Here is a 25487-nt window from a genome sequence, read left to right on the forward strand (position 1 = left end):
AAACAGGTTTAGATTTTTTGCAAATGTATTAAAACTATTCCCCATGATAACTAGTCTTAGTAATGTAAGATGTTAGATCCCAGGATAACTAGTCTCAGAGTAATGTTAGATCCCAGGATAACTAGTCTCGGAGTAATGTACAATCCCAGGATAACTAGTCTCAGAGTAATGTTAGATCCCAGGATAACTAGTCTCAGAGTAATGTTAGATCCCAGGATAACTAGTCTCAGAGTAATGTAAGTCTCAGTTTTAACCCATTACAGTCTAAGCCCTGTCTGAGGGGGAGGTTCTTCTAAGCTATATGGAATTGTTTTAAGGTTTAAACAACATGAAGGGCTTCCCCTGTATTGTACTGTTTTAAGAAGGTTATACCAAGGATAATTTTGCTATTTGATTTTGAACTGTAAGACCCATGGAAGTATCAACAAAAAATATTTATCCATACTGCTGTAACCCATAGTAACGCATTGGATAACATTCACAACATGGAACAACAGTAACCATAGTAACACATTGGATAACATTCACAACATGGAACAACAGTAACCATAGTAACACATTGGATAACATTCACAACATGGAACAACAGTAACCATAGTAACACATTGGATAACATTCACAACATGGAACAACAGTAACCATAGTAACATTGTTTCCCCCAGAACATCTAAAGGAAGTTTGTTCTGAAGTGTCTGTCTGATATCTAAGAGATGTAAAAAATTATATCTATATTACATTTTTCTATGTCTTTAACCCCCTTTTTTGTCACTTAAGTCTTTCCACATTTTGTTACGTTACAGCCTTATTCTACAATGGATTAAATAACTAAAAATCCTCATCAGTCTACACACAATACCCCGTAATGACAAAGAGAAAATAGGTTTGGAGATTTTTTTTTACATTTATTAAAAATAAAAAACAGAAATACCTTATTTACATAAGTATTCAGACCCTTTGCTGTGAGACTTGAAATTGACCTCAGGTGCATCCTGTTTCCAATGATCATCGTTGAGATGTTTCTACAACTTGTTTGGAGTCCACCTGTGGTAAATTCAATTGATTGGACATGATTTGGAAAGGCGCGCACCTGTCTGGCTACCACAGCGTTCTGAAGCGATACGCCATCCCATCTGGTTTGCGCTTAGTGGGACTATCATTTGTTTTTCAACAGGACAACGACCCAATGACCAAAAAGGAGAGTGATGGAGTGCTGCATCAGATAACCTGGCCTTCACAATCACCTGACCTCAACCCAATTGAGATGGTTTGGGATGAGTTGGACCACAGAGTGAAGGAAAAGCAGCTAAAAAGTGCTCAGCATATGTGGGAACTCCTTCAAAGACTGTTGGAAAAGCATTCCAGGTGAAGCTGGTTGAGAGAATGCCAAGAGTGTGCAAAGCTGTCATCAAGGCAAAGGGTGGCTACTTTGAAAAATCTAAAATATATTTAGAATTGTTTACCACTTTTTTTGTTTACTACATGATTCCATGTGTTATTTCATAGTTTTGATTTCTTCACGATTATTCTACAATGTAGATAAAATGGTAAAATAAATAATTATAACCCTTGAATGACTAGGTGTGTCCACTCGTTTGACTGGTACTGTATATCTCATGAATGTTTTTACATTCAGTTACATGAAGTCACTTTCTTACCACTTCTTCCATAGTCAAACATGTAAGGAGAGATTTTTTTAAAATCAAACGGGATGCTGTCAAAAATGTATTGAATTCAAATGGATTTACCCAGCCTACAAAGCACTACAGCCACTCTGTGATGACCAGTTCTGCTCTTTTATTGAGGGATCTAGTCTAGATTAAACCTCATAGGAAGACAGTTTTATCATGTGGAGGTTTCATTTAGGTCTCTGTTTAACGACATACTCTGTGTGTCTTTGCAAGGAGAGAAACCAGACTCTCACTCTGACAGCGGGAAGAATCCTTCAGGGGAACCAGACCCAGAGACGCCCAAACCAGCGAGACAACACCACTGCTCCCACTGTGAAAATCGTTTTTGCTGGTTAGGGAACCTAAAACTGCATGAGAGGACACACACGGGAGAAAAGCCTTACCAATGCTCCCAGTGTAGAAAGAGTTTTAACTATGTTAACTAACCTGAAAAGGCATGAGAGAATACACACAGGAGAAAAGTATTTTCTGCTCCCAGTGTAAAAACAGATTTTCACAAATGGTGTACCTTAAAGCTCATGAGAGGATACAGAGGAGAAAAGCCTTTCCAATGCTCCCAGTCTGGAAAGGGTTTTACCTGGTCAAGTAGCCTGAAGGAGCATTAGAGGATAAACACGGTAAAAGTCCTACCACTGCTTTCTGTGTGGAAGAACATTCAGAGATCCTGAAATAACATGAGAGAATAGAAAGGCTGTATTCTGACTTATATTTTTGACTGAGAATTTGTGTTTTTGTTTGTGCCACATGAAATCATATTGTGTGTGATTACACCTGTCTATATAATGTCCCACAGTTGACAATGCATGTCAGAGCAAACACCAAGCAAAGAGGTCGAATAAATTGTCCTTAGCGCTCCGAGACAGGATTGTGTCGAGGCACAGATCTGGGGAATGGTACCAAAAAATGTCTGCAACATTGAAAGTCCCCAAGAACACAGTGGCCACCATCATTTTTTAATGGAAGAAGTTTGGAAGACTCTTCCTAGAGCTGGCCACCTGGCCAAACTACGCAATCGGGGGAGAAGGGCCTTTGTCAGGGAGGTGACCAAGAACCCGATTGTTACTCTGACAGAGCTCTAGAGTTCCTCTGTTGAGATGGGAGAACCTTCCGGAAGGACAACCATCTCTGCAGCACTCCACCAATCAGGCGTTTGTGGTAGAGTGGCCAGACGGAAGCCACTCCTCAGTAAAAGGCACCTGACAGCCCGCTTGGAGTTTGCCAAAAAGGCACCTAAAGGACTCTCAGACCATGAGAAACAAGATTCTCTGGTCTGATGAAACCAAGATTAAACTCTTTGGCCTGAATGCTTTTTGGAAACCTCCAAGCTGGCTATCATGTGCCTTTTATTAAGGTATATATCTATATATATAGATATATATACATATATATATATATAGTCTGTTCAACCTCTCTTTCGTATCGTCCGAGATTCCTAAAGATTGTAAAGCTGCCGTGGTCATCCCCCTCTTCAAAGGGTGTGACACACTAGACCCAAACTGTTACAGACCTATATCCATCCTGCCCTACCTTTCTAAAGTCTTCGAAAGCCAAGTTAACAAACAGATCACTGACCATTTCGAATCCCACCGTACCTTCTCCGCTGTGCAATCCGGTTTCCGAGCTGGTCACGGGTGCACCTCATCCACGCTCAAATTACTAAACAATATCATAACCGCCATCAATAAAAGACAGTACTGTGCAGCCGTCTTCATCGACCTGGCCAAGGCTTTTGACTCTTTCAATCACCGTATTCTTATCAGCAGACTCAACAGCCGATAAGAACAACCGATCAATCAACAACCGATCGCTGCCCACACCCGCCCGACTAGCATCACTACTCTGCACGGTTCTTTCTTAGAATATGTGGACAACTATAAATACCTAGGTGTCGGGCTAGACTGTAAACTCTCCTTCCAGACTAATATTAAGCATTTCCAATCCAAAATTAAATCTAGAATTGGCTTCCTATTTCGCAAACAAAGCCTCCTTCACTCACACTGCCAAACATACCCTCGTAAAACTGACTATTCTACCGATCCTTGACTTCGGCGATTTCATTTTCAAAATAGCCTCCAACACTCTACACAGCAAACTGGATGCAGTCTATCACAGTGCCATCCGTTTTGTCACCAAAGCCCCATATACCACTGCTCTCGTCGGCTGGCCCTCGCTACATATTCGTCGCCAAACCCACTGGCTCCAGGTCATCTATAAGTCTTTGCTAGGCCGCCTTAACTCAGCTCACTGGTCACCATAGCAACACCCACCCATAGGACGCGCTCCAGGAAGTATATCTCACTGGTCATCCACAAAGCCAACATCTCCTTTGGCCGCCTTTCCTTCCAGTTCTCTGCTGCCAATGTCTGGAACGAATTGAAAACATCGCTGAAGTTGGAGACTTATATCTCCCTCACTAACTTTAAGCATCAGCTATCTGAGCAGCTTACCGATCGCTGCAGCTGTACACAGCCCATCTGTAAATAGCCCATCCAACTGCCTACCTCATCCCCATGTTTTTATTTACTTTTTTTGCTCACACCAGTATTTCTACTTGCACATCATCATCTGCACATCTATCACTCCAGTGTTAATTTGTTAAATTGTAATTACTTTGCTACTATGGCCTATTTTTTGCCTTACCTCCGTACTCCATTTGCACACACTGTATATAGATATTTCTATTGTGTTATTGACTGTACTTTTGTTTATCCCAAGTGTAACTCTGTTGTTTTTGTCGCACTGCTGTGCTTTATCTTGGCCAGGTCGCATTTGTAAATGATAACTTGTTCTCAACTGGTTAAATAAAGGTGAATTTTTTTTTAATTAATTGTTCATGACGTCCTCCAGTGATAAAAAATAAATAAAAAACTTTTCCTGTTGAAAGTGATATATAAATACAGTAAAGTATAAACACACTAAAGGGAAACAAAAAAATGTTTTGAGCAAAATAGTGTTTTTTTAGACAACTGCAAACTAGAAGGAGTGAGTGATGTTATAGTAAGGCCTTCGAGGAGTTGGCTTGATGGGAAGTCGTGATGTCATCCAATAGGAGACTGATCTTCATGTGAATATTCATTATTCTTTTTTAAATCCTTCCTGTTCTGTCAAGTTGGTTGTTGATCATTGCTAGAAAGCCATTTTCAAGTCTTTCCATAGATTTTAAAGATGATTTAAGTCCAAACTGTAACTAGGCCACTCAGGAACATTCAATGTCATCTTGGTAAGCTCCTCCAGTGTAGATTTGGCCTTGTGGTTTAGGTTATTGTCCTGTTAGGATAGTTTTTTGTATTCAGATCTCTGAAATGCACTCTACCTACGTAACATTTAGTTTCCTTATATTACGTTGGGAAAACAGTTTTCATGGGCACAGAAATACTAAATAATTTAAGAGTTTGCTAAATCCAATGGTTCTAACCGAAAGTCCCCTTAACTTTATTGACAACACCCAAATGGATACTGTCATTAACGCGGTTCTTCAGTAATTACATGACAAACATCACCACATGCAACAACAACCAAAGTGCTTCTTCATTCATTACTCCGGTAAAGACAGTTATGTCGTGCTCCACGTTGGATCCAACATCCCTAAAAAATTGATGTTTATAATGTTATTGTCTGCTTGATTTACTGTAGGCTCTCGTTAGTCTGTTTGGACACAGAGATACTTAGCTCATAATGTGTAGAGAACTGTTCCTTGATGGATAGGCTATTGTACAACACACAGAGCTATTTTCCTTTATTTGTTGTTAGGTGAAGTTATGGGTCCTACAGTAGGTCTGTTATTGTTAGGTGAAGTTATGGGTCCTACAGTAGGTCTGTTATTGTTAGGTGAAGTTATGGGTCCTACAGTAGGTCTATGTTATTGTTAGGTAAGTTATGGGTCATACAATAGGTCTACGTTATTGTTAGGTGAAGTTATGGGTCCTACAGTAGGTCTATGTTATTGTTAGGTAAGTTATGGGTCATACAATAGGTCTACGTTATTGTTAGGTGAAGTTATGGGTCCTACAGTAGGTCTATGTTATTGTTATGGGTCCTACTGTAGGTCTATGTTGTTGTTAGGTGAAGTTATGGGTCCTACAGTAGGTCTATAATGTTGTTATGGGTCCTAGAGTACACTATGTATGTCATGCAACAACAACCAGAGTGCTTCTTCGTTCATTACAGGTATATTTGTTGTTAGGTGAAGTTATGGGCCAATTTGGCAAACAGTGTACAAACCCTCATTGTCAGGTTGATGGAAAAGCTAGACAAAGAGCATTTTACTGGTTAAAGTGTTTTTTAAATATAAAGTGGTTGATTTGCGATGATGACACAAACATTATATTCAGCAGGACATTCAAACGAGCCTTACAATTATAATCCAAAGTAGTGTGAAATGCACTCATAAGCAACCTGGACATGGAGGTTACTCCCCTGAGTTTTCCCCCATTCAGAATACATTGTGAAAAATTAAAATCTTTGCACACCATTTTTGCTCCAGGCAGATATACTACATCCATAACTAGTGGTTTCCTCATTACCAGATATACTACATCCATAACTAGTGGTTTCCTCATTACCAGATATACTAAATCCATAACTAGTTGTTTCCTCATTACCAGATATACTACATTCATAACTAGTGGTTTCCTCATTAGCAGATATACTACATCCATAACTAGTGGTTTCCTCATTACCAGATATACTACGTCAATAACTAGTGGTTTCCTCATTACCAGATATACTACATCCATAACTAGCGGTTTCCTCATTAGCAGGGAGGAGTTTCTACAACCAAATTGCATGTGCATCGACCTCGTGCCACAATTTTATTAAACACAGAAAGGGGCCTATATTGGAGACCAAAAGTCTTCTGCCACACTGCTTAGAGTTTCAACAACATGAATAACTTATTTCTAGTCTACAAGCTTAGATGTTACTACTAATGTGAAAAGAAGACAAAATATGACTATTGTTGCTCATTTTAAGACAAATGTCAAATAATCATTACATTCATTACAGGCGTCAATTGTTGTACAACATCATGGCTACGCTGTTGGCATCACCTTTTACAGTGGATTTCCACTGTTGTGGGCCTTTAATCATCTGACTTTGCTGTTCACACAGGAGAGAGACGGGACTACCGTGGGTCCTCTGGGGAGCCTCAACAATCTCATGATGCTGACAAGGCAGAGAAGAGTTTCTCCACATCAGAACACCTCAAGAAACACCCGCAGAGATCCACAGGGAAGAAATCTCACTGCTGCTCTGACAGTGGGAAGAGATTCACCTACTCAGCAGGCATTAAAATTCATCAGGGAATCCACACGGTAGAGAAACCTTACAGCTGTGATCAATGTGGGAAGAGTTTTACTCATTCAACCAGCCTGATATCACACCAAAGAACACACACAGGAGAGAAACGAGAGAAACCGTATAGCTGTGATGAATGTGGGAAGACTTTTGATACATCTGGCCATCTGATTGTACACCAAAGAACACACACAGGAGAGAAACCGTATAGCTGTGATCAATGTGGGAAGAGTTTTGTTACATCTGGCCATCTGAAGATACATCAGAGAACACACACAGGAGAGAAACCTTTTAGCTGTACTCAATGTGGTAAGAGTTTTACTCAGCTAAGCAACCTGATATCACACCAGAGAACACACACAGGAGAGAAACCATATAGCTGTAATGAATGTGGGAAGAGTTTTATTCACCTAAGCAGCTTGATGTCACACCAGAGAACACACACAGGAGAGAAATCGTATAGCTGTACTCAATGTGGGAAGAGGTACACTGATAAAAGATCTCTGATTAAACATCAGAAAATACATGGAGTTATTTCATGATATCAATTAAATGTCACAATGTAGAATGTTTTAACATTGTAGTAGGAATATTTTAATGATGTCACAATGTAGAAGGTTTTAACATTGTAGTAGGAGTATTTTAATGATGTCACAATGTAGAATGTTTTAACATTGTAGTAGGAGTATTTTAATGATGTCACAATGTAGAATGTTTTAACATTGTAGTAAGAGTATTTTAATGATGTCACAATATAGAATGTTTTAACATTGTAGTAGGAGTATTTTAATGATGTCACAATGTAGAACCCTAAATGTTTGTCCCCTGTTCTTTTGATTTCAACATGATATGGATATTAGCCTCAGGGGGAAAATCCAGGCTCTGAATTGGAAGAGTACTATTTATGTGATTTAACAAAAAGTGACTAACACAAAAAGAGCTGTGTTACACTTACCATGTTGATGACCCACTAGAATCAAAATGCAACACTTCAAAATGTAGCGATCTATTTTCTACAAATTGTCCTCTAATCAGGGATGTACACATTTTTCCCATATTCTGTGTGGTTTTTGAGCTGTTCGTTTTAACAGGACGTGCAACCTCATCTCCCTTCTGTCACACAAATTATTTTAGCATGATATCGATGAGTGATGACAAATAAGTGTTGCGTTCCTTTGTTTAGTGACCCCTACATTTAAATGCATCACTCCCAAATGTAGCTGACTGTCTTCTGCAGATTGTCCTCTAACCAGTGAGGTGAAAGATATCTCCCATTTCCATGTGTTTTTTTAGTTGTGTTAGTTTCAACAGCACATACAACCTGATTACCCCCCCTAATTAATTTCACAGATGTATTGCTACATGCCAAAACAACAGCGTTTCTGGTTCTTGTGCAGTTTATAAGGAGCTTGTTTAAATAAATACAAGTAAAATGTATTATTGTGGCAGATGTTTGTGTTTATACAGCTCAATTTATCACAAACTGTTTCTGCATATTGGTTATTGATTTGGACACATTAAAACTGTGTTTTGACATTGGGCTATCCCACTTAGCAAAATGTCATTGAAAAGACATTGAGAAGAAGACTATGACCGACGTCCAATATACGTTCGGTTTTAGTTGAAGTGAAAGTTGAGAAGACTTTATACACATGGACGCAGTATAATAAATTGGTCTATAATCAATTTTATTACCAGTCCTTCATCACTCCAGCATTTCTTTACAACATTCAAGTGCTAATTGTCTTTATTCCACTACTGAAGAAGCACGACTCAAATCACCTCATATATTCAAACATCCAGCCTGACAAAAGATACATTTTTTATTATTCCATGCCTCACCATTAAGTTAATTATTGCCAATACATATTAACAAAGGGGTGTACATTTGTTTTTCATATTTACTTTTAGTAATCATAATTAATTAATTATACGATCAACTGAGTCAATAATATTGACATTATTTCCCTGCTTTTAGAATATCAGAGTTAATTCTCAGATGTGCCAACCCAAATGTACTAGAGCATGACATTGGGGACTGGGGGCATGACATTGGGGACTGGGGCCCGATCCAGTCCTGCTTATCTAGTGAATCCTGAAAAGAGAGAGAAGCTCCGCAGTGAGATGGAAAGTTACTACAGATATTGCAGGAGTTTCCTCTTGAAATCAGATATGTCTGTGGTAAGGACAACTTGGTTGCTGATTGTCTCAAGGGTGGGCAGTCAAAAATATTTGTGTTTTGCGTCTAGCCAGTGCGTTGTTATGGATCACAATTTATTTTGACTGCACGTTTTTCCGTATTGGAGATGAGTTTTGTTTGGGCTCGTTCCAAGGGGACGAGAGTTCTAGAAGCTAGTGAGTTTTAGGAAGACGAGAGTTCTAGGAGCTGGTGAGTTTTTCAAAACTAGTTTTAAGATTCTATAGGAAGAAGAGGGAGAAAGGATACGATTGTATATTGTTATTTCGAAATATGTGTTTTTTCTTGTTTTTAAATGTTGACAGCCAGTCGACACCATGTTTATATTGTAGAAGGTGAAGCATTGTAGTTGATTATAAGGAGAAATGGAAGTTGTTTTCTGTTGGTTGTAAGCAAACTTGTCCAACAAAAATATAGGGTATTTGTTGTCTTAAAGGGGAAGGTGTTACATTTCCTTAGGGTGCTCATTAGTCTTTCAGTTTTCAGTCTTTCAGTCTTCTGTTTGTTGTGCACTAAATATTTCTGTTTATTTTCATAGTTTTTTTCCTGAGAAGCCATTGTGTTGTATCAATGTCTGAAATGTGCTGTACAAATAAAGCTGGATTTGATTTCAACAAATGAACCCAATGACCAATCAACAGACTCTTGGTCCCTCTGAGTATGAAAAACAGTATCACTTTTCCAGCCTGCTGAAGGCCTGGTGGAGTGGTAAACACCACCCCCGGCTCTACAAGGGGCTTGAGGTGGTCTCCCACAGCTCTGCTTATGTCATGTTCTGTGGCCTTGCCGTTCCATTTCTTGACTGCCCCTGCAACACAGAAATAAGCACATTTAGACATATTATATAAAGCATTAAAAGTAATGGATATGGAGCATCTATGGCCTCAGTTACACCTGGCACCTAAATGTGACTTCTGTCATCCGATCACTCCAAGCTGAATTAGGTTCAGATCTACCAGGATGGGCCTTTGACAGTCTGGACGCAGTCAGGCCACTGAATATAAATAAGCAACATGAATGAGTGGGGAAAAGTACATTTTACACAAATTACCTTCATAATATCAAAGAACAAATGTATGTGTCTGAGGGAAAATTGACTTTCATACAGCCAAAAGGGGTGAGAAATTACACCAATATCAGAGGACAATTTGCACTAATGTAAATAAACAGATGATGGAACATATTCCCTTTTGCTTACGTGATGAACTGCTAAGGGAACATAAATATTTATCATCTAAACCATCTGTGACCTCTCACCTCTCTGGCTGTAGAAGTGTTCTTCCTAACCAGTCCCTCAACAGCTCTCTGACTGAGCTCCACCCTCACTGGGTCTTCAGAGGAGAGGAAGGCTGAGGAGGGATGGAAGGATGAATGGATCAGTCAGTCAATAAAGTGTAGAGCTGCTGTCTGACAAAATCACTATTTTAGTAGTTCATTAAAGTAAATAAGGCTTTATGACTGCTGAATACCAACTATCAATCACTTAGATCATGTATTTTCAGGTAGCGATACATCCTTGGGACTTCCCTAGCCCGTTGAAGTTGACATTTAAAATGGTTAAGTTAGGGGTTTAGGGTAGGGATGTCCCAAGAATCCCAGATAGCATTGTGCATTTGTAATCGATGTGAAATGGCTAGCTAGTTAGCGGAGTGCTCGCTAATAGCGATGGTAACGATGTTTCGTGGGAGGCAGTTGTTGATGTGTGCAGAGTCCCTGGTTCGAGCCCAGGTAGGGGCGAGGAGAGGGATGGAAGCTATACTGTTACACATTCTTCGGTCTCTTTTACGTAGCAGGTGTAAAAGAAACACAAAGACAAGTAGGCCCTCAGGTTATTATGGTCATTGTAGTTTTAAAAATAGCATCTAATTATGCGTAACTGTATGTGGGGTTGTTGGAGAAGAATGTGATTGTCAGCCCTAACAATCCATTCTAGCACCTCATCAGGCTCTGTAAAAGGCTTCATTGATGACGTGTTCCTTCTATTTCAGGGGACAGCAGAGGAACTTCATCGATTCCACTCCTTCATCAATACAAGCAGTGAACATCTGAAATTCACCCTCACCTTTGATGCGCATGAAACAAGTTACCGGATGGTTGGACTATACTTTTCTCGTCAATCATCTTAAATACTATACTTCAACTGGAAATCAACCAATCCTTCATTGATAACGCAATAGAAAGGTCAAATGCTTTATTTTCTAAAAATGTAAAGTACTGGGCGACAATGAGAAATAAAATGGTGCAGTTTGAGGCCATGTGGCAGACAGTGATGCAGGAGCTGGAGATGGAGGTGTGTTCTAGTGGGTCTGGGCAGGTGTGATGTAGTTAATGGAGATGGAGGTGTGTTCTAGTGGGTCTGGGCAGGTGTGATGTAGTTAATGGAGATGGAGGTGTGTTCTAGTGGGTCTGGGCAGGTGTGATGTAGTTAATGGAGATGGAGGTGTGTTCTAGTGGGTCTGGGCAGGTGTGATGTAGTTAATGGAGATGGAGGTGTGTTCTAGTGGGTCTGGGCAGGTGTGATGTAGTTAATGGAGATGGAGGTGTGTTCTAGTGGGTCTGGGCAGGTGTGATGTAGTTAATGGAGATGGAGGTGTGTTCTAGTGGGTCTGGGCAGGTGTGATGTAGTTAATGGAGATGGAGGTGTGTTCTAGTGGGTCTGGGCAGGTGTGATGTAGTTAATGGAGATGGAGGTGTGTTCTAGTGGGTCTGGGCAGGTGTGATGTAGTTAATGGAGATGGAGGTGTGTTCTAGTGGGTCTGGGCAGGTGTGATGTAGTTAATGGAGATGGAGGTGTGTTCTAGTGGGTCAGGGCAGGTGTGATGTAGTTAATGGAGATGGAGGTGTGTTCTAGTGGGTCTGGGCAGGTGTGATGTAGTTAATGGAGATGGAGGTGTGTTCTAGTGGGTCTGGGCAGGTGTGATGTAGTTAATGTTTCTATGATGTTGTTTGTATGTGTATGTTTTGTATTGTTTATAAAATATCAAATAAAATATTAAAACATTTCCAATGCAAAATAACACCTCACAGTTCTATTTTTGGAGTTATTACATAAAACCAATCAGAATTCAGAAGAATGACAAAGTCAGGTGTGAAGTAATATGGAGGACCAGCCTATTCCCTATGATGTAAACTACAACAGAGATAACTTCAAATGTATAACTTTAAATTAAACCAATCGTTTGCACTCATGACTTGTGTGATTAAAGTAAACCAACGTTTTGGAAATACATAACGCCATCTAACCAAATATCAAAGAATGTTAGCTATATGCAGTTATCTTAGCCAGCCAGCTAACATTAGCTGTATGCAGTTATCTTAGCCAGCCAGCTAACGTTAGCTATATGCAGTTATCTTAGCCAGCCAGCTAACGTTAGCTATATGCAGTTATCTTTGCCAGCCAGCTAACGTTAGCTATATGCCGTTATCTTAGCCAGCCAGCTAACGTTAGCTATATGCAGTTATCTTAGCCAGCCAGCTAACATTAGCTTTATGCAGTTATCTTAGCCAGCCAGCTAACATTAGCTATATGCAGTTATCTTAGCCAGCCAGCTAACGTTAGCTATATGCAGTTATCTTAGCCAGCCAGCTAACGTTATCTATATGCAGTTAGCCAACCAGCTAACGTTGGCTATTTAGCCAACTAGCTATTAGCCTAACCAGCGTAGCCAACCCGCACGGTTTATGGTCAGCGAGACCAACTAACGTTACCGGAGAAAAAGTTACAAAACTCCCGTAGTCTAATTCACAGAAAACATGCTGAAAAGTAGTGATGGGGAAACAAAGCTTCCTGAAGCATTGGCGTTTTCCAGCCAAATGTGTCAACAAAAAAAAAAGGTTCATTACTCTATGATTTGAGCGACACAGAATTTAGAACAGCCACATTTTATAGATGAATTCACACGCCGTAGCAGCGTAGCCTTTATGTCATATATTAAACCACTGGCCGTGTTCGAGAGCATCTAATCCATGCTGCGTTGTGGGTAAACGGTGACTGGCTGACTGATTTATAAATAATAATGAGTAGTTATTTATGATGCAAGGTGATTTGTAAATTAGTCAGTCAGCAGCCACCTGCACTATCGGCTGCATTGTCGAACGAGCCCAATACCAAACCAATCAGGTGTTCGACGAAATTATTCTTCAGACGTCATTGATCACGTGCTGCTGATAAAGTGAAACTCCTCTGAATTATACCGCTTAGCGACTTCAGTACATGCCTCATAGCTCCCGTCTCAAACTTAACCCCATTCCTGCTGAAGAAGAGAAGGTCTGCTGGATGGAGAAAGAAGCTCTCGTGAAAGAGGGGGAGGAAGAGGAGGCTGTTACAATACAAAAACAAGGAGGTGAGGCTGTTACCGTGAAAGAAGAAGAGAAAGACGTTTCAGTTAAAGAAGAGGAGGAAGCGTTCAGAGTGAATGAGGAGGACGAAGTTTCAGTGAAAGAAGAGGAGACTGACGATGAACGTAAGTACTGTCTTAACAGAAGCACAAACTCTGTGGTTGTTGAACTGATGCTTGGTGTTAAAGCGGAAATCTGCAATTGCTACATCCATATTTTGACATTAAAATTATTTATTTATTTATATATATATATTATATATTTTTTATAGCCATTGATTCTTGAAGAATATAACACATGCCTCATGAGCTTAGTTCAACTGTTGTACCCCATCAGAACCCAAAATAAAAAAAATGTTCTCCAATGTTTAGAAACAATGTAAATCAACCATGTATAGCCTCAACATGGTTAAAACTATAATGTTGATATCAAGGATGGTCAGTCCTTTCATCCATAGTCTGTCTATGAATTTGAGACTAGTTAAATTTCTCCAGCCACATCATCTTATTACCAAAACAGTGGTGGAATTACAGTTTTGTTATGGGTTGAACTGCAGATTGGTTGATTGATTGTTGTGTGGCTTTTTTAAAGGGGCAACCTAGATTTTAAACAAACAAAATGGCTGCCCGGAGTCCTGAGCTGTGTTAGAATACTCATACTAACTGCACTATTTGTGAAGTAAATTGAGTATATAGTATGCTTATTGGTCATAGTATGATGTAGTTAGTATGCTAAAAGTTCCCGGATGTCGTACTAAATTCGCCAAAATATGACGTATACACGCAGTACTTTAGGGCCCATAATGCAATTCTTCAGGAAATGGTTGTGGCTTCAACATTTTCAGATTTGAAGAAAATGGGGGAAAATATGCAGCCGAAGTCCAACGAGAGAGCGGATACAAATGAACTGCTTTAAATAATTATGACAAATGTTGAGCAATGCAATAAAGTAATGACTTTTCAAATAAGTTACGTTACACGTTATGTTAACTACACTATCCTTACAAAACGCATAGCATATCTTTACAGCAGTATGTACCAGTATGTGAGCTAGCTACCTAACATTAGTTGGCTACTTATACATCAAACTTGCCAGTATAGTAACTCTATTCTAACTAACTACCCAATGTTTATTGACTTGATTAGAGCGCAGAATAACTGATGAATTGAATAACGCTCAACACCCGTTGAATATGGCCGGTGTCAGTAAACATCTGCAAAAAAGCTCAAATTAAATTGTTGCCAGCAGCACAGTTAGTCACCAACGCTCTGGATAACATGAAAACAGCCTAACCAGCTCTGCTAGGGCAAGTAAAATGGTAAGAGTGAGGTTTTCTCTGATTTGTGTCTAGCAAGCTATCCAACGTTAGCCAGTTAGCTTGGGTGCTTTACTGTCATTGTGAGGTCAGAACGCTTGGATCGACCCTACTCCTCAGCCATATAGTATTTGTTTACAAACAGTGGCGTTATACAAGCTTATGTTTTGGTTTCTGGTGGGGTAATACGGTTAAAACATTTGAGGCATTTATAAGTTATATTCTTCAAGAATCAATGGTTATATAGTAAATGGGTCTTTCTATAACTGCCAGTGTAGATTTCCTGTTGGGGTCAAATTGTTACAGCTGTTCATAAGTCATTGTATAATGTTCTTGCAATTCTTTTCATGCCATTACATTAAAGGCGAAAGATTATTTTCTTAGCAAGGTGTTGCTCAAATAATGTTAGCTGCTAAACGCTAGTTAGCGGGCTAGCTAGCTTGCTAAATGTATTAAGAGTCAGAGCAAACGTAGCTAGCTAATACTGCCTGGTACCAGTGCTGGTGTAGGCCTAGATAAGCATGTTTGTGCAGCGGTATCTTATCAGAGAGGAGTAAGCGAAGTATGAATATATTAGCTAGCTAGCCGGCTACATGAAGTAAGAAAACAACATGTAATGTAACATTTAATTAGGGTCAACTGGAAACACTGACCAGCACTTTGGTTCCTACCATGTCTTCTTCTCTGAGGTTTATTGTCAGACTACACTCATCATCAGGTGTATTGCTGCCACCTACTGTACGGGGTTGTGAAAAATAACCAAAACGCAAAATAAATTGGGATTAACAAATCATACTAATTACGTAATATAAAAAATAAACACGAACCAAATTCACTCCACTACCCTGAATTTCAAACAAAAATGGTACTATTCAGATCCCTACACAGGTTCAGGAACCTGGGACGGGGGAACGTCTTCATTCAGTACTCCCTGTAACATTTAGTCTGAAGTCCTGGAGATCCAGAAATCTATTTGCCGCCTTCACAATGATGTCTAGTTTCTTAGATGTTTTATTAGTTTATTATTAATGCAATTTATCACTGCGGCAGTGAGGGCAATGCAAACGCAATTTTGTTGTAGAAACTCCTCCAAGCTAATGTGGAAACTTCTAGTTTTGGACGAAGGTTACTAATATTTTATTAATGCAATTTATCACTTGCTCTATAAACACAACAAAGTCCACCTTGTTCACTATTAGTGTGTTGGGATCCTTCTCCTGCATGGCTTCACTGCAGACTGTGGGACATGAACTACCTTCTCTTCTCTACTCCTTCAGCTATTTTCACTGCCTCCACATAGGACACCTGCTGGATGGGCCTGATCATCCTAGCTACTGTGACATCCTTCATCCGTACAGGGCACTCCGAGAACTCGGGAACGTGATTCCCATCACAATTACAACATGCTTCATCTGACTACGACATATTTATTCCTTCGACAGACACTTGCCACATGTCCAAAATTTTTTACAATTGTAACACTGCGGCGGCTTCTGTATATCTCACTTACCCAGGTTTTACATAAGATGGGAGAACCACTTCACCAAACCACAGTAAGACCTTCCGTCTATCATTCATTTTAATCAACGTGCGTCTACCTGAAATTACTTTACCCAATTCATCCATCACCATCTTTGAGACCATTAACAGGTCACCCACAAAAACATCCTTGCTGATGATTCCCACTCCGACCCTAAACTGCTGTTAATTACCAACTTTAGCCCTTTTCACTCCACTGTTCTTCACCATCCTCCATGCAGTCTCACCAACTGTATTCACGCCAAGAGAATTCCACAATGCTTCCTCCATTGCTCCTCCAGTCATCCCCTGGACTCCCTCGCTCTGTGCTGTGAAAGATGTGAGAGTTTGTGTTCTCAAAGTAGCATCTACATTGTTGTCATTCCATCTATATTGTTCTCATTCCATCTATATTGTTCTCATTCCATCTATATTGTTGTCATTCCATCTATATTGCTGTCATTCCATCTATATTGCTGTCATTCCATCTATATTGTTCTCATTCCATCTATATTGTTGTCATTCCATCTATATTGCTGTCATTCCATCTATATTGTTCTCATTCCATCTATATTGTTCTCATTCCATCTATATTGTTCTCATTCCATCTATATTGTTCTCATTCCATCTATATTGTTCTCATTCCATCTATATTGTTCTCATTCCATCTATATTGTTCTCATTCCATCTATATTGTTCTCATTCCATCTATATTGTTGTCATTCCATCTATATTGTTCTCATTCCATCTATATTGTTCTCATTCCAGCACATCTGTTGCTTCACCAACTTGTTATCCCTTTCGTCTGCACTACTTGCTGTCATTTCCCTTCCTGATTTCCCTCTCTTGGATGTCTCCACCATGCTCGTACTCTGTCAGTAATTCCTCCCTGGTTTATTAATTGGTAGTCATGTCAAACAACAATATATTCAAGGTGCTGCACATTCTATTCCAAATCTAGAATTAGAATCGTCATTATGTTTCCATGATTTCAACAGTTCACCAGTTAACTAAGCCTATAATGTGGACACCAAGGATGTGGATACCAAGGAACTTGAAGCTCTCAACCTGCTCCACTACAATCCCTTTGATGAGAATGGGGGCGTGCTCAGTGTTTAGTCCCAGGGTCCTTAGTCCCTCAAAACTCATCTCTAAGCTATGGTGTTGAATGCTGAGCTGTAGACGATGAATAGCATTCTCACATGGGTGTTCCTTTTGTCCAGGTGGGAAAGGGCAGTGTGGAGTGCAATAGAGATTGCATCATCTGTTGGGGCAGTATGCAAATTGGAGTGGGTCTAGGGTTTCTGGGATAATGGTGTTGATGTGAGCCACGACCAGCTTTTCAAAGCACTTCATGGCTACAGACGTGAGTGCTACGGGTCGGTAGTCATTTAGGCAGGTTACCTTGGTGTTCTTGGGCACAGGGACTATGGTGGTCTGCTTGAAACATCTTGGTATTACAGACTCAGACAGGGGATGAACATGTCAGTGAAGACCCTTGCCAGTTGGTCAGCGCATGCTTGGAGTACACGTCCTGGTAATCCGTCTGGCCACTGGATAAGGACACTGGATAAGACAGGAGAAGTACTCCAGATATAACCAACTGACCCTAGACCAGTAGACGTCCTGGTCCTCGAAGCGAGCATAGAAGTTATTTAGCTTGTCTTGTAGGCTTGTGTCACTGGGCAGCTATCGGCTGTGCTTCCCTTCGTAGTCTAATAGTTTGCAAGCCCTGCCACATCCGATGAGGGTCGGAGCCGATGTTCAAGGGGTATATCAATCTCCCCAGGGTAACAGTAATACGTTGAGAGATTTGTGCACAAAGGGTTACCCCTCCCATAGGTGTCTCATTATTGGGATTCATTGCTGATTCCTACGTGTAGCTCACTATGAGGCGTCTAGTGATACAGGTAAAGGGCCCTGTTGGAGATTGGTGTTTGGTAGCGGAGTCGAGGGAACAAGCAGGGTTGGACACGGCCATGTTATTATCCCACACAGTCTCTGTGGTTCATTTGAACCCTGTTCCTGGGAATTAGATTTGATTACAAATCGTCCCAGTCTGTTACCACAGACGAGGTCCGTTTGTCCCATTCCCAGCAAGGTTACGAGGCGCTTTGTCATTTCCAGAGTCAGTTTACTTTGGTACTGTCCATATGTAGCTTGTTTTTGGCCACAGAATGGCTGAATAAGTGCAACATTTTACCTGGAGCTAACTATGCAGAGCATAGCACATGTGAAATGACTTTAGCTTCCCTCCAGGCCTGAGGGCACACGCTCTCTAGTAGGCTTAAATTAAAGATACGGAAAATAGGAGTGCCAATATAGTCCGCTATTATCCTCAGTAATTTTCCATCTAGATTGTCAGACCCCGGTGGCTTATCATTGTTGATAGACTCAATAATTTTTTCACCTCTTCCACACCGACTATAGGGAATTCTAAATTACAATGCTTGTCTTTCATAATTTGGTCAGATATACTTGGATGTGTAGTGTCAGCGTTTGTTGCTGGTATGTCATGCCTAAATTTGCTAATCTTGCCAATGAAAAAATCATAAAAGTAGTTGGCTTTGATGAATGAGCCATCTGAGTCAGTTAATGATGGAGCAGAGTTTGCCTTTTTCCCCAAAATTATATGTAAGGTTCTCCAAAGCTTTTTACTATCATTCTTTGTGTCATTTATCTTCTTTCTATTCAGTTTAGTCACATGATTTCTCAATTTGCAGGATGTTTGCCAATCGGTTGTACAGCCAGACTTATTTGCCATTCCTTTTCCCTCATCCCTCAACCATACCATTTTTCAATTCCTCATCAATCCACTGGAATTTAACAGTTTTTAGTCATTTTCTTAATGGGTGCATGCTTATTAGTAACTGGGATAAGCAATTTCATAAATGAGTGCAGTGTCTGGTTGCTCCTCATTACATACCACAGAGCAGCAAATGTTCTTTACATCATCAACATAGGAATCCCCCGTTTTTATTAAATAATTGAGACACACAAATGACTTGAGGGAACCAGAGATCAAGATAGCCTAACCATAAGAAAAAAACTCGTTCTCCTCCCGCTGCTGCTGGCCTTCGTAAATTCTGACGTTATGCTCCTGAAGTTTCCAGTAATAGGCTACAACAGCAGTCGGCAACCTTTTCCATTTGAAGTGCCAATTTATCTGACCATTTCTACTGATCTGGTGCCAGTTATGATTTTCATATTCACATTTTACTGGAACAGTTTAATTTAATTTATAATAGTAATAATAATTATAATAGTCTTTATCTCAATAATTTTCTGTGATTAATCTACATTCTGTCTAAATGAAAATTATACAAATCTAAATAACTTTTATTGCCATTGCCAACTATGTAAAAATAGCCTACATAAAGCCAACAAATAAATAACAGCTAGAAAATATCCAGATAAAAATAAATCACATTGGATGCGCATGGCCTGTCTACATAGTTGATACAATGTTTCAAGTTCTATCACCTGTCGGTCCGAAACTTGATATAAAATATTCTGGGCCCTGAGAGTTTCCCGCGCCAGTGAGTTTGGGACAGACACAGCTGTAGGCTATTTGTGTAAGGGATAAGAAGTAATCAGGTATTTTATGACATTTCCACTGGATCAGACCATTACATTTTTCCCTTTCATGTCAAGTGTTTATCAAGAGTGAGAGCTGGAAATATTTTACAAATACTTTGAGGAACTATTGTCATTTGCCAATTGATTTTAGTAAGACTTTGTCTACTTGCTGTTTGAGGTGAAGAAACAATAACTTTGAGAAGCTCCAAAAATCATTAGTGGTGGTGCGTAAATACAATCAGACATCCCCTAATAGGTGCATCGCTCTCTGCATCGCTCTCTGCCCTTTGTGTTTGCTAAAACGCAATTTGGTTGCAGAAACTCCTCCAAGCTAATGCGGAAACCGCTAGTTATACCATAGACCTACTGTAGGACCCATAACTTCACCTAACAACAACATAGACCTACTGTAGTACCCATAACGTCACCTAACAACAACATAGACCTATTGTAGGACCCATAACTTCACCTAACAACAACATAGACCTATTGTAGGACCCATAACTTCACCTAACAACAACACAGACCTACTGTAGTACCCATAACGTCACCTAACAACAACATAGACCTACTGTAGGACCCATAACTTCACCTAATAACAACATAGACCTATTGTAGGACCCATAACTTCACCTAACAACAACATAGACCTACTGTAGTACCCATAACTTCACCTAACAACAACACAGACTTACTGTAGGACCCATAACTTCACCTAACAACAACATAGACCTACTGTAGTACCCATAACTTCACCTAACAACAACACAGACCTACTGTAGGACCCATAACTTCACCTAACAATAACATACACCTACTGTAGGACCCATAACTTCACCTAATAACATAGACCTACAGAAAGGTGCCTATATTGGAGACCAAAAGTTGTCTGGCACACTGCTTAGGATTTCAACAACTTCAAAAACGTATTTCTAGCATACAATTGTCGATAATACTACAAATGTGAAAACAAGACAAAATATGACTATTGTTGTTCACTTGACTGTCTTTTAAGAAAAATGTCAAATAATGAACATTGATTACAGACGTCATTGTTTGTACAACGTCATGGCTACGCTGTTGGCATCACCTTTTTACAGTGGATTTTTGCAGTTGTGGGCCTTAAACCATCTGTCTGACTTTTTGTTCACAGGAGAGAGATGTGACTATCGTGGATCCTCTGGGGGGGCCTCAACAACCTCATGATATTGAAGAGGCAGAGAAGAGTCTCTCCACATCAAAACACCTCAAGAAACACCAGCAGAGACCCACAGGGAAGAAATCTCACTTCTGCTCTGACTGTGGGAAAGGTTGCACATGTTCATCAGAACTTAAAACACACCAGAGAACACACACAGGAGAGAAACCGTATAGCTGTGATCAATGTGGGAAGAGTTTGACTACATCTGGCTCTCTGACTTTACACCAGAGAACACACACAGGAGAGAAATCGTAACGCTGTGATCAATGTGGGAAGAGTTTGACTACATCTGGCTCTCTGACTTTACACCAGAGAACACACACAGGAGAGAAACCTTATAGCTGTGATCAATGTGAGATGAGTTTTACTAAATCAAGCAATCTGATAAGACACCAGAGAACACACACAGGAGAGAAACCGTATAGCTGTGATCAATGTGGGATGAGTTTTACTACATCTAGCTCTCTGACTGCACACCAGAGAAAACACACAGGAGAGAAATCTTATAGCTGTAATCAATGTGACAAGAGATACTCTGATAAAAAGATATCTGATCAAACATCAGAAAATACATACATGAAGGAGTTGTTTAATGATATCAATGAAATAATGTCACAATGTAGAATGTTTTAACATTGTAGTAGGAGTGTTTTAATGATGTCACAATGTAGAATGTTTTAACATTGTAGTAGGAGTATTTTAATGATGTCACAATGTAGAATGTTTTAACATTGTAGTAGGAGTATTTTAATGATGTTCTACCTTATCCTTTGCCCTGTTCAATTGATTGCATCATGATATGGATATTAGCCTCAGGGGAAAATCCAGGCTCTGAATTGAAAGAGTATTATTTAACAAAAAGTGACTAACAAAAAAAGAGCTGTGTTACAATTACTGTGTTGGTGACCCCCTTTAATCAAAATGCAGCACTTCAAAATGTAGCTAGCTGTTTTCTACAAGTTGAAAAAGCTGCTTGTTTAAAAAAATACATGTAATATGATAATTGTTGCAGATGTTTGTGTATATACACACATGAAAGCAGTATAATAAATTGGTCTATAATCAATTTTATTAACAATCTGACATCACTCCAGTATTTCTTGACAACATTCAAATGCTAATTGTGTTTATTCCACTACTGAAGAAGCACGACTCAAATCACCTCATATTTCAAACATTCAGCCTGACAAAAGATACATGTTTTATTATTCCATGCCTCACCATTAAGTTAATTATTGCCACTACATATTAACAAAGGGTTGTACATTTGGTTTTTATATTTCATATTTACAATTCATGTAATAATTATTTATGCAACCAGCTGACCATTTTTGGGGTACAATTATATTGACAATGTTGCTCTGCTTTTAGAGTATCAGGATTCATTCTCAGATGTGCTAACCCAAATGCATGACATTGGGGACTGGGCCCCGATCCAACAACATGCCTATCGAGTGAACCCTGAAAAGAGAGAGAGAAGTAAGGTGGAAAGTTACTACGGATATTGCAGGAGTTGGTTGCTGATTGTCTCAAGGGTGGGCAGTCAACAAGTTTTGCTTTTAGCCAGTGCGTTGCCATGGATCACAATTTATTTTGACTGAACGTTTTTCCGTATTGGAGACAAGGTTTTGTTTGGGCTCGTTCCAAGGGGACGAGAGTTCTTGAAGCTAGTGAGTTTTAAGATTATATTGAAAGAAAAAGGATTTAAAAAATAATACGATTGTATATTATTATTTAGAAATGTGTTTTCTCTTGTTTTTTATTGTTGACAGCCAGCAGACACTAAGTTTATATTGTAGAAGCATTGTAGTTGATTATGTGAAATGGAAGTTGTTTTCTGTTGGGGGTGAGCAAACTTGTCCAACAAAAATAAAGGGGGAAGGTGTTACAGGCTTTATTGGAGATGAGTTTTGTTTGGGCTCGTTCCAAGGGGACGAGAGTTCTAGAAGCTAGTGAGTTTTAGGAAGACACGAGTTCTAGAAGCTAGTGAGTTTTAGGAAGACGAGAGTTCTAGAAGCTAGTGAGTTTTTGGATTCTATAGAAAGAAAAAGGAGAAAAGATACGATTGTATATTATTATTTAGAAATGTGTTTATTCTTGTTTTTAATTGTTGACAGCCAGTAGACACCATGTTTATATTGTAGAAGCAATGTAGTTGATTATAATGTGAAATGGAAGTTGTTTTCTGTCGGGGGTGAGCAAACTTGTCCAACAAAAACATAGGATATATTTGTTGTCTTAAGGGGGAAGGTTTTACAGGCTTTGGTTTTTCCATTTATGTTTTGAGATTGGACTTTAGTAAGTATAGCTCATTAGCACATATAGCTCGTTAGCACGTAGGACGCACTGATTGGTGTCACCTCGTTAGTCAGTATGTGTTACACCTATTTATCATCTAAACCATCTGTGACCTCTCACCTCTCTGGCTGTAGAAGTGTTCTTCCTAACCAGTCCCTCAACAGCTCTCTGACTGAGCTCCACCCTCACTGGGTCTTCAGAGGAGAGGAAGGCTGAGGAGGGATGGAAGGATGAATGGATCAGTCAGTCAATAAAGTGTCGAGCTGCTGTCTATGCTGTCTAACAAAATCACAATTTTAGTAGTTCATTAAAGTGAATAAGTATTTTTGACTGCTGAATACCAACTATCAATCACTTAGATCATGTATTTTCAGGTAGAGATACATCCTTGGGATGTCCCAACCCGTTAAAGTTGACATTTAAAAGGGTTAAGGTAGGGGTTAAGGTTAGGGTTTAGGGTAGGGATGTCCCAAGGATCCCAGGTAGCATTGACCATTGTGCCTTCTTCTGTCTCTTTTACATAGCAGGTGATGGGTTCTGACTTCTGTACTTTTAAATATTAAATATCCTTATTATGTGAAATTGAATGATACAATAATGTATGTTGATGCTAATATGATGTACAATATTCCATGATGTTTCTATATGATAACAATAGAGTAATATATTTAATATGATGTACAATATTCCATGATGTTTCTATATGATAACAATAGAGTAATATATTTAATATGATGTACAATATTCCATGATGTTTCTATATGATAACAATAGAGTAATATATTTAATATGATGTACAATATTCCATGATGTTTCTATATGATAACAATAGAGTAATATATTTAATATGATGTACAATATTCCATGATGTTTCTATATGATAACAATAGAGTAATATATTTAATATGATGTACAATATTCCATGATGTTTCTATATGATAACAATAGAGTAATATATTTAATATGATGTACAATATTCCATGATGTTTCTATATGATAACAATAGAGTAATATATTTAATATGATGTACAATATTCCATAATGTTTCTATATGATAACAATAGAGTAATATATTTAATATGATGTACAATATTCCATGATGTTTCTATATGATAACAGAGTAATATATTTAATATGATGTACAATATTCCATGATGTTTCTATATGATAACAATAGAGTAATATATTTAATATGATGTACAATATTCCATGATGTTTCTATATGATAACAATAGAGTAATATATTTAATATGATGTACAATATTCCATGATGTTTCTATATGATAACAATAGAGTAATATATTTAATATGATGTACAATATTCCATGATGTTTCTATATGATAACAATACCGTAATATATTTAATATGCCATATACTATTTTTTTAACAGTTTCACTAATTAATTTTAATTAACTTAATCATTATGACACACCCCTCACTATTGTCATTGGTTACACTAATTGCACTGTTTGTCTACATAACCTGGTTAAAGTATTAATGACATCACCCTGAGGAAGGCACAGTGATGCCGAAACGTTGGTAAATACCCATTAAATTGCTGGGAGTTTATACGTGGAGTGTGAGACTTTCTTTATTTTGATAGTTTATAGTTTATTCGCCGTTAGTCAGCACCTACCTAACATAAACTATTTTTCTGGGTGTGCGCCAGCTCATGATTTTTAATGGTAGGTAACAACACATCTGCCATGCTGATCCTCAACACAGTGGCCCCTCAGGGGTGCGTGCTCCCGCTGCTGCTTAACCAACAATGCCGTTTTAAAAAAGTACAAATAATAATAAGAAAAAAAATGATGTACTGGGCTGTTCGCACTACCCTCTGTAGTGCCTTGCGGTCGGAGGCAGAACAGTTGCCATACCAGGCAGGGATGCAACCAGTCAGGATGCTCTCGATGGTGCAGCTGTAGAACCTTTAGAGGATCTGAGGACCCATGCTAAATCTTTTCAGTCTCCTGAGGGGGAATAGGTTTTGTCGTGCCGTCTTCACGATTGTCTTGGTGTGCTTGGACCGTGATAGTTTGTTAGTGATGTGGACACCA

The 25487-nt window shown here is 39.1% G+C and overlaps 3 protein-coding genes across 3 annotated transcripts in view; 2 read left to right on the top strand and 1 right to left on the bottom strand.

Moving 5' to 3' along the window:
- The window catches only part of LOC139552281 (zinc finger protein 180-like), a 25086-nt gene extending 15272 nt beyond the window's left edge, over nucleotides 1-9814 (top strand). Inside the window, exon 2 of the mRNA XM_071363857.1 lies at nucleotides 6778-9814. Within this exon, the coding sequence (XP_071219958.1) occupies nucleotides 6778-7525 (748 nt within the window). The 3' untranslated portion in view covers nucleotides 7526-9814. The remainder of the gene's footprint in view (nucleotides 1-6777) is intronic.
- LOC139548189 (zinc finger protein ZFP2-like) overlaps nucleotides 1-25487 on the bottom strand; it is a 249135-nt gene that overhangs the window by 198490 nt on the left and 25158 nt on the right. The window lies entirely within an intron of this gene.
- Nucleotides 1-25487, top strand: part of LOC139548016 (zinc finger protein 420-like) — a 96727-nt gene that overhangs the window by 16830 nt on the left and 54410 nt on the right. The gene's annotated exons all lie outside the window — the stretch shown is intronic.

The sequence above is a fragment of the Salvelinus alpinus genome, chromosome 2, assembly GCF_045679555.1.
Source record: "Salvelinus alpinus chromosome 2, SLU_Salpinus.1, whole genome shotgun sequence".
NCBI lineage: Eukaryota > Metazoa > Chordata > Actinopteri > Salmoniformes > Salmonidae > Salvelinus > Salvelinus alpinus.